Below are 10,882 nucleotides of genomic sequence, written 5' to 3' on the forward strand. Positions count from 1 at the left end.
TTTCTCAAAAATATACACAGGTATTCTCATGTCCCCAAAAGGAAAGGAAGAGCATTCAGATCTTGTAGTCCCTCATCAGCCATGAAGAGAAAATTGGCTCTCACTATAACCTTGAAGAAAGATCACTGAAGGGAAGTAGAGACCTTAGAGAGTTTTAGAGCACAGGACAGAAGATGCCCCTGTGTGAGAGCAAAAGAAAGAAACCCAGGCTTCTGAGAAACCATTTCCACTGGAGCAGAGCTTCCCAAACCATATTTTAAGGTCTGGCTTCCTCCTAGACCTTTGGGCCTCTCATCTGTGTCATCCGCTTCATTCATTCCCACCTACCTGAGTGTTTGGCTACTCTCTTGTGTCTCTTCACGTTCCAGGGCTCTTGCCTTTGCTCAAGACAAATAATAAGGTCTGGCTTAGATGCAGCAAGACCTGTTTTATTGAAAAAAAGTAACATAACCCTTGCTAGAATTCTCCAGTTACCAATCCAGTACTGTGATCACTAGAGACGAGAAAACATTACAGAGGTTTCTAGAAAATTAAACTCAAAATACTGCTTCTTGACAGAACCATTAGAATGTTTAGGAGGCATTTTAAATTTATGAGTCCTTAGCTCCAATATCCAGTAATACTGAATCAAAAATTGGTGGTAAAATTGGATTTTAAGGTCTGGGAAATAAAGTTTTACGCCACTGAATGTCGAGAATTGTCATTAATCTAGAGTGAAGCATACGGATCAGTTCAAGAAAGGGGAAGTTTCATGTCAAGATGAAACATCTTCAAGATTTTCTGTTCGACAGCAACAAACCCCCAAGATTTCCTTGAAAGCAGGGATCTAAAACTCATTCATGCAAAGCAGAAACTCCCAAAAACCTTCCACAAAGAAAGGAAATGAAAACTTTTGTAGGAAAGGAAAAAATTAGGACTCCTAAAGGGAAGTTATGCTCACCCAGGGAGACCAGGTTTCTGCAGTTCTCTAACATCACATCTCTATACAAATTCCGTTGAGCAGGATCCAGGCACATCCACTCCTCCAGAGAGAACTCTATAACCACATCCCTGAATGTCAACAGGCCCTGGGAAAAAATGCATATTTACCAAGTAGCCACGGATAGTATCGTTCATTTGACTAAATGTGAAATGGGAGAGTGAAGAGAACTGGCTCTGACTTGCTTGAGTGACTATAATTATCTAATAATTAACATAATAAGACTGTCTAATGCAGTCTCTAACTTGGAGGACAGAGGATGGCAAAAAGATCCACAAAACAAGTGTAGACACTGTACTTTTCTGTATGATACAGTATAAAATTAAGGGCCTCAACACAGGCATATATACATTTTTGAGTGGTCTATATATATCATACATAATAAGCTTTTTAAAAAATTTTATTAATTTTTTCCAGTTTTATTGACGTATACTTGATAAATGAAAATTGTGTATACTTATAAGTTATAACATTGGTTTGATATATATATATTGAAATGATTACCATAATAAAGCTATTAACACATCCATCGTTTTGTATACTTCCCTTTGTATGTGTGAGAGCTGAGAACACCTGACTCTACACTTTTAGCAAAAGACAAGTGTACAATACATTATTATAAGCTTTACATGTTTCTCATATGGAAAAGTCATTAGGAGGGACAGGGATACTTCAAAAATTTTAATGTGTACTACAGAGAACTGGAGATCTTGTCAAAATGCAGATTCTGACTCAGGAGATCTGCAGTGGGACCTGGGTTTCTGCATTTGTAACAAACTTAACTATGCCAACTCTTCTGGCCCAAAAAGAGTATTTTGCCAAACATATAGGAAGTGATAGAACCTGAGTTTTGTCTGAGTTTATCTGACTGATAAACAAAGATGAAAACCTTCATTTTCCAAAGCACGCTATAAGCAAAGAGAAACTAAGAAGGGGAACTTCCAGATTAAATGTGATAATTTAGGTACATTAGTCAGTAAAATTCCCCAAGATACACATTAAGAATAAATAAAAAAATAATTAATTTTATAGTGGAGAAATCTGTCAGAGAGCACTTTAACCAAGTGAATGAACATCAACTGTAAGAAGACAAATTGGTATGAGGTGCTGATGCACACAGGATACATCACTGCTGAAAAATTAATGGCAAAAAAAAAAAGTGAATCTTAATCTGAATCTAATCATGAAAACCATCAGGTTTTTGTATAGTTGAAACCACATATATTTCTCATTTCTTTTTTATCTCCAGTAGTATATTTAAATAGTCTTTCTTTGGCAACCTAGGGAGTACATCTCCTCTAATTGATCTCATTTTCAGAACTTTCAGAGTTACCTTGGGCAATTAATGTCATCTCTTTAAACGTGCGTTTTCTGACACAGGGTCTCACAGTGCTGCCCATGCTGGACTTCAGTGGCAGCATCACAGCTCACTGCAACCTCAAACTGCTGGGCTCCAGCAATCTTCCTGTTTTAGCCTCCTGGATAGCTGAGAGTACCAGTGTGGACCACCACACCTGGCCAAGTTTCTGTTTTTCATACAGACAGGGTCTCACTCTGGCTCAAACTGGTCTCAAACTCCTGACCTCAAGTGATCCTCCCACCTAAGCCCCCAAAAGTGCTAGGACTACAGGTGTGAACCACCTCACCTGGTCATAAATGTGCATTTTTAAATCCTGTGTGGCATAGAGATGAAGGGGCATTTAGAGAGAACCTCAACAGTGCACATTCCCCCTTCTCACTGATACCCAAGAACCAAACCCTATACCCTAGAGAAATCTTGGGTATCCATACCTTTCTACATTGACCTGTCAAAAAGGGAACAATTTCGATATTGCAGGTTATAAATTCTTGGTGAGAATTTCTCGCAGCATGTAATAAGCCTGAATGGAGAGAAGGCTCTCGTATGAAGGGGCCAAGGACTTCAAAGAGCTCCTTGAAAATCATAAGAAGAAAGGGAAAAAAGTAGCTGAGACAATCTTGCTAGGCAGAAACATTCAGAAGTAGAGAAGCAACGATTTGCAAGTCCCAAATACATGACATTCTAGGAGTAAAAGTGGACACAGCCCCTGACCTGGGAGGCTCTTACCTGAGAACCAGCCATTTCTTCCTTTCTTCTCCTCTAAGATTCCTTCTCAGGTGAGATTATCTGGACAAATCACAGCTGCATCTTCGGAATATACGTTTGAAGGCACCAACATAACCCCTTCATGAGCTACCACCACACCGACAGGCAGAGGGACCTGGAAGTGCAGAAAAGGCCACACTCTTCTCTCCTATGCCACAGTAGAGGCTCAGGAACAATGAGCTCCTACATCAAGATCAAAATATGAGTTTCTTCTTTCCTGCCCTCAAGCGCCCTCCCCTGCCACTGACACCAGCAATGGGAATATGGGCCGCACTGACTCACCCCCACAGAACCCAAGCAGAGCAGATCCTGTGATCTCCCTTCGGAAAAAAGGCTGAACTCAAATCTCATGACTGGATCTGGGAGCTCACATGCTTGACTCTGGCCTCACCTTAAACTCATGAGGAGCATTTAATTGAAACCACATGGATGGTCTCGCCCTGAACAATAGCCAGAATCTGTAGGGAGGGCACAGGGGATGGTATGTCTTCAAACTGGTCGGAAGATTATAACTGGAAGCCTGGGCTCAGAGACACTTAGCTAAGCATTGCTTCTCAAGCTTCAATGTGCATAGAAATCATTTGGTGCCCAGGCTCCAGTCTAAGTAATGTGACTCCGCAGGTGTGGAAAGAGTCCACAAATTGGCTTCGTTAACAAGTCACGAGTTAGTGCTGATGTTTTCCCAGACCTGTCATTAGTAGCACTCAGCTAGAGACAGCAGGCACAGCACAGAGTCCCTTACACCCAATACGTCTATCACAACATAAATACTTCCGGTCCAAGGGAAAGCCACAAATCACCATCCTGAAACAATATTCTCTGCCGGCCCTTTAAAGTTGACAAAGGCTGGAAAGGCAACTATATCTGAGGAAGTCAACTGGAAAACAACATGTGCACATGCATTAATGCAGTGCTCACTGATGACGTACTCTGTGTTCACGAGTTGCTGCAGTGCGCTGTGCTGGGAACCTCGTAACACCCCGGGAGTCAGCGACTAAGCGTCCCATAATTCCTAGCAGAACCTAGATTTGAGGCCCAGATTTTTTATTTTTCTTCTGTCTCTTTGTCACTGATGAAATAAAAACTATACAGAGTAAAAGATATACATGCATGGGAGAGACATGGAAAGGAAGTGTTGAGGAGTAATAGGGAAGGTTTTTTTACTGTTGTGTTTATATTTACTTCCTCATACCTTGTAGAACCTCTACTGGATCTGAAAAAATAGAAAACAGGCTGGAGGGTGAAATGTCTCTTTCTAGAGACACAGGTTTTAATGAAAATAAAGGCACCAAAATCCATAATTCTTTGCACCCACATATCTGCTTTTGGGTTTAGGGAAATCATGAGCACCAGGTCTGGAAGGATGGCAGGAACAGCCACCCCAAACTCGGACCTTCTCTAGTCAGCTCTTTGAGGGGAGAATCCAGGATGAGACCAGACCTGAGCAAGGCACAGAAGAGGGTGCATCTCGGCAGGGCTGGGACAGGGAGCAGGTCCTAGGCTCTGACTTCTACGCTGCTGGTTTATTTTTCTGTCTTTTCTGAGCTTGCTCAACATAAATTCTACTCCCACTCTTTGTATGCCTTTAATCATTTTAAGGTACTTTCTTGTCTATTGCATAACGTAACAAGCAATTTAACTTAGAACATCAGAGTTTTCTAGGAAAATTAAATTAGATGCTCAATATTTATTCTGAACAAGGTAAAGCAACAGAAATGACTGCAAAAACAACTGTTCTTTCCTTGGATGGTAACATCAGAACTCATGAGAACACAGGGAAGTGGTCCAAATAAAGCCAAAGTCCCCATATATTTCCCTTTTTCTGTACTGATTACATGATGCTGAATTCAACCATTTATCCATTTGCTCTAGACTAAAAATTCAACTTCCACGTGGGGATCAACCAAGGAGATTTCTTCTGTGACGAGAGGAAAAAACCCCTGCATGACACAGTCATCTCCCTGTGAGATAGAAGAAGGTTTAGAGCCAGGTGTCAACCTGAGCCCAGTCTGCACCCCCAATGTCTCAAAGACTCCCAGATGCTGGTGAGAGGGTCTCCAGTGAGCCTGGGCCAATGTCCCCATGGTGATCCATGCAAGAGAGACTCATGCTGACTCTGTGGGGTCAAGATATAGAATGAACCTGCTCTGAGAGAGCAGCCAACCATGGATCTAGGTGTGATATTCCCTGTCTCCGATCAGCTAACTGTGGGGTAAGACGAAGAAGACTCTACTCCAGTAACACAATGTACAGGCAGGGGTCGTTCCAGTCATGGTGGTGGATATTTTGTGGTCCTGACCTTTCAATGTTAATCAATTTCCTCCTTTCTTATGTTCAGTTAAAGTAGGGTCTGGTGTCGCTGGAAGGGCTGGCTTCAACGCTGATGATTGTTTTCACTTGTAGATTGTGTACTGACCACTGGGAGCCATTTATAGAGCTGAAATAGGTCACTGGACAAGATCTGGAAACTTTCAAGGGCTCCACCTGGAGAGGACTTTCAGGTTGACAAAGTCCACATTGGTCTCTGATGCTGCAGAAAATGTCTCACCCAGATACATTTTTGCACATCCTCAGTCTGGTGTGGCCCTGTCTTGTGAATCCCAGGTGGAGGCCAGTTCCTGCGTGTATATTCAAGGAGAAATTATACTTCCTCTGCATTCTGTGGTTTTACAGTGAGGGGACGCAGCCTTGAGGAGAGATCCCCACAGGCAGCCTGCTCTAGTGCATCCTGAGGAACCCCAGGCCTTCAATTCAGAATTTGAAGCTGCACATTTAGGGACCTAGAGAGCTGGGGAAACAGCAGCACCTGCTGCACATTCCCTGGCATTGGGGGAGGAGAATGCAGCAGACGTAGAGATTCGCAGGCCGACTAGGTGTGCACACACCCATCTGGGTGGGCGTCAGAGCCCCAGTAGTCTGTGAATCACTGTGGGGTCTAAAGATGCCAGGAGCACTGAACGACAGGGCTGGCCCTGATGATTGTAGCTCTGTGAGTGTATTTTTGTAGGAATTTGGTCTAACCGTGCTCTAGAAAGAACTGTACTCCATAAATAGGCAGAGAGGCAAGAAAGCCTATGTTTTTAAAAATTATAAATGAGGGCTGTGTATCGTGGCTCACACCTGTAATTCTAGAATTTTGGAGGCCAGGGGAGGAGAGTAGCTTGAGGCCAGGAGGTAAAAACCAGCCTGAGCAAAACAGTGACACCTTGTTTCTAAAAAAAAAAATAAGCTGGGCATGGTACCTTTATCCTGGTATCAAAGCTACTCAGGAGGCTGAGCTAGGAGGATTACTTGAATCCAGGAGTTTGATGTTGCAGTGAGCTGTGATCATTTCATTGCACTCTAACCCAGGCAAACCAGTGAGACCCTGTCTCATAAATAAATAAACAAATAGAGGTGCATTCATAAAGTATTAGTAAATGTCTAACAGTTAAAACTACTTATTTCAACCCAGCACAGTGGCTTACATCTGTAAACCATTTTGGGAGGCCAGTGAGAGACAGCTTGAGGCCACGAGTTCGAGACCAGCCTGGGCAACATAGCAAGACATTGTCTCTACAAAAGTATAATAAAAAACACTAGCCAGGCCTGGTGGCACATATCTGTAGCCCTAGCTACTCAAAAGGCTGAGCCTGGAGGATTGCTTGAGCCTAGGAATTAATAGGTTGCGGGGAGCTATAATGATACCACTGTACTCTAGCTCAGGCAACAGAATGAGACCCCGTCTCAAAATATTTTTTTTTGTTAGGTCTTCACTGTGAATTAACGTTACTCTGTGTTAAAATTCTGACTACCATATGGTAACTAAAGCTAGAGACAAGGAAAGAAACAATTCTATTAATATGTACAGAGTGCATAAAGAAAATAAGATGTGTTTTTAGGCAAAAAAAAAAAAAAAAGGGAAAAAAGTTATAAAAAGGAGACATAAGGATGTATTTTTTCCCAAAAAAAGTAATTTTACCTAAAGTTTCTTTAAAGGTGGCATTATAAGAATAAAAGAAGGAAAAAATGATGGATGAATGGATATAAGAGACTGGAGAAAGAGAATGGAAAGAATTGGAAGAGGTTACAAAAAGTTTATAGAAATCTTATCACGTGTGGTCAGAGCTGAATGAGATTGAATAGATCTGTTTATAAAGTTTTATTAAAATTAGTTTTAGTAATAATATAATAATGAGTATAAAATTTGGTTTTCTCTTCAAACAGGGTTTTTATTAAGTATTAATAAGAGATAAAAGACTTTGGTTCACCTTTGAGTAAACTGAAAAACAAAACAAAATGACCAAATTTATTCATTAATTGAATTGTGTCTTCAACCATGATCACTGTAAGTCTCATTCCATTTCTTCATGGAGATTTCCACCTCATCTTCACAGAGAGAGAAACCCCTTTCACTGGTAAAAGAATTTGTCTATTAATAACATGTGGCCAATTTTTCAGGATTTCCATGTGCATACCACACTCAGTCTTCTGGATTGGTGGAATATACAAATGGTGTAATAAAAAATAAATCATTTGGCAAAGTTTACAGAAACTTTTAAACTTTCCTGGCCTAAGGTTCTTCTGTCGGTATTGTTTAACTTATTTTTTACTCCGTTTGGGTAAAAAATCTTTCTCCCTTTAAAATAACAGCAGAGAGGTCCATGCACATGGAGAAAGTAGCCTACAACCAGCTCTCTTTAAAGGTGATATTCTCCATTACTCCCAAAGCCTTACAAAGCTTCTTACTAAAAAGTTCAAATTAATTAAAGATTCTTTGAACAGGGTGCTCCCTGGCTACATAAATATTAAAGATCATGTCCTACAACATGGAAACGTTGTTTATTGGAAACACCATCAAATAAAAGCTTCCCTCCCACACCGTTGGAAGGAATCATATCAGCCATTCTTGAACAATCCCTGTGATGCTAAATTAAAAAGCACTTTCTCTCAGGATACTTTGTCATCCCTCTCTCTGTAGATAGTTCTGATGGAACCGAACACTCTGCAAGTTACCTCAAACTTTCTCTAGGCATGACCACCAATCTATTTCAGATGGAATTCTATTTGGGGGAAAAGGCTAATTATCACCCTGGCTATCAAGAAGATTGCTCCATGCATTTAATCAAGATTATACTTTTGCCTTGGTGGGATTCACTTCTCATCAACACATGATTAGAAATCTTTCTATGACCTTAGAAAAAATTGCTACTGAAACTACTGCCTCTATCACAACTCAACACTAAGCTATTGATCACTGGCTGAGGGTGTACTAGGTAATCACGCTGCTTTAGATTAGACATTACCTGAGCAAGGAGGTGTACGTGTGGTGGCAAACACCTTTTGTTGTGTATACATAAACACCTCCCATGAAGTAAAACCTCATCTAGGAAAAAATGGAAAAGAAGTCACTTGGCTACAACAAGTCTTTAAAGAACCATGATTTAATTTTTTGTTGTTGTTTTAGACAGAGTCTCACTCTGTCGCCCGGGCTAGAGTGCCATGGCGTCAGCCTAGCTCACAGCAACCTCAAACTCCTAGACTCAAGCGACCTTCCTGCTTCCTGCCTCAGCCTCCTGAGTAGCTGGGACTACAGGAATGCACCACCACACCCAGCTAATTTTTTCTATTTTTAGTTGTTTGCCTAATTTCTTTCTATTTTTAATATAGATGGGGTCTCACTCTTGCTCAGGCTGGTCTCGAACTCCTGAGCTCAAGCAATCCTCCTGCCTCAGCCTTCCAGATTGCTAGGATTACAGGTGTGAGCCACCACGCCCAGCCTGATTTAATTTTTATCATGATGTTTTTAGTAGGCTCTCTAATGGAAAAGGTATTTTGCTATTGTTCTGCCATACACATTTTTTGAATCCTTAATTGCATTATATGTGCACTATTTAACTTATTAATGCTATGTAGTGTTGTTTTACTTCTTCAAAGAAAATTAAAATCATAGTATTCCAAAGACTATACAAATTAAAACAAGTGACAGCAGCTATGCAAGTCAATGACTTGACTGAATTCTCATTTTTGCCAGTGTGTGATGCCATCCAAACTTGGCTTTTAGGTGCTCTTGAAATTCCTCACTGAAATGTCTCCTTTCCCCCCATCTTGATGTCAGAGAGGACTATATGGAAATGAGACTTTCTGGAAACAAGGAACATCTTGACAGTCAGACTTTAATCAATGCTTTTAAAAAGAAAGATTGTGATCAAAAAGAAGAACTTATAAAGAAAATAAACTTTTATTTGAGGAATGCAAGTCTCCCTTAAATTATTAGGCCCAATGAGGCACAGGAATGAGGCAGGAGCCATGTCCCACTCCCCACCTGACCTTTGAGCTAAGAAATCATCTTCAAAATCTGTTTCCAGTGTGGACTCTACACTGACTGACACCACAGGTAGCTACACAGTAACTAAAAATGCCACATGCTGAACACCCTAACTCATACCCTATAGTTGAAACAACGTATAGCCAATCAGTGATCAATTTTATTTCTATAAAATGGTGAAAATTTCTCAAAAAGCAACTTCATACGGGCCCACTCCTTGTCCCCTCTTTTTGCCTTTAAAAATCTGCTTATCACAAAGACCAAACACAGCTCACATCCAAGGGTAATTTGGTCTGAGTCTTCCAGGGAACTGTTTTCCCTTTGGCTCAAGTAAACTCTTTAAAATTATATTTTGTTCCCCAGCTTCTTCCATTAGGTTAATGAATTAATACAGTGTTAGCACTTGGGGACAAAAGCAAGAATGACATTGTCAAAAGCATCAAAAAATAAATTTGAAACAATTCAAGTCCCATTAGCAGTGGAATGGGTGAGTAAATCATGTGACCGACAGCTGCACACAGCATCTTGTGGACCATAGACTGAGGCAGAGAAACCTGTTCTGCATGATATTAATGAAATATATTTTTTCTATTTTTATTTATTTTTTATTTTTTTAATGAAATATTAAGAATAACAATAACTCACTGAAAACTCCAACAAGGCAAAACTCTGCTGCCTAACAGATGTTGAAGTTACACAGGACAACAAGAATCAGCACTGTAGTCCCTCAGGGTGCAGAAGGTAGACAAGATGGGGGGTGGGGAGACACCAGAACTGCCAAAGGCTGTTGATACATCTGATGGTGAGTCCATGGGGGATTATATTATTATTTAAACTCAGCATAAAACAATTTATTGCAAAAATTTACTTTGCTTCTTCAGACCATATCACTCAACTCAATCAGATTTTTAAGTAAGAAAAGAAAAATCTTACACTGACATCATGGAATAAAATTGTTAATGGCTTGGGCAAACTGAAATTATATGGCAACAAGGTTTTACAGAAGAAACAAAAGGGAAACAGCTCAGGTGAGCAGCCTGGTTCATCCACAGTTCAGAAGGAGCCCACACTCGGTAGCTTAAAAGATTTCCAAGATTGGGGACCACTCTCACGTGGAGACGTAGCCCAGGGTGGCTCACACCTGGGTAGTGAGTGACAGAAACCTGAACAGCTGGGAAATTTAATTCTGGGAACTTCACACAGCCTGTCTCCTACTCGCAGCATGGAAACACTCCCTCCTCCAGGTCACAATTCTCACCAGCAACCACATACCCACCCAGAGTTGTTTCAAGGTCTGACCTGTGATGTCTTTCTTCTGACACCACTTCCGATACCACATGTGTAGAGTTTGCTAAACACGAACCAATTCTCCAACACCAACTGGGTGTCCAACAGTTAAATTCTGACACCACCCAGAGTCAGTACATACCAGAAGTCCAATGCTCAGACCCACATCATGGCCCCACTACAG

At 40.9% G+C, this 10,882-nt stretch overlaps 1 protein-coding gene across 1 annotated transcript; it reads right to left on the bottom strand.

Annotated features, from left to right (window-relative positions):
• Positions 1–313: 313 nt before the first annotated feature.
• On the bottom strand, positions 314–3,080 carry LOC105822491 (zinc finger protein 679-like). The gene is made up of 3 exons (XM_012659470.1): positions 3,066–3,080; positions 941–1,067; positions 314–423 (listed from the first exon to the last, which is right to left on the bottom strand). The coding sequence occupies exons 1-3, from the start codon at positions 3,078–3,080 to the stop codon at positions 314–316; spliced, it is 252 nt and encodes an 83-aa protein (XP_012514924.1).
• Positions 3,081–10,882: the final 7,802 nt, after the last annotated feature.

Source organism: Propithecus coquereli, unplaced genomic scaffold (assembly GCF_000956105.1).
Source record: "Propithecus coquereli isolate 6110/MARCELLA unplaced genomic scaffold, Pcoq_1.0 Scaffold617, whole genome shotgun sequence".
Taxonomy (NCBI): domain Eukaryota; kingdom Metazoa; phylum Chordata; class Mammalia; order Primates; family Indriidae; genus Propithecus; species Propithecus coquereli.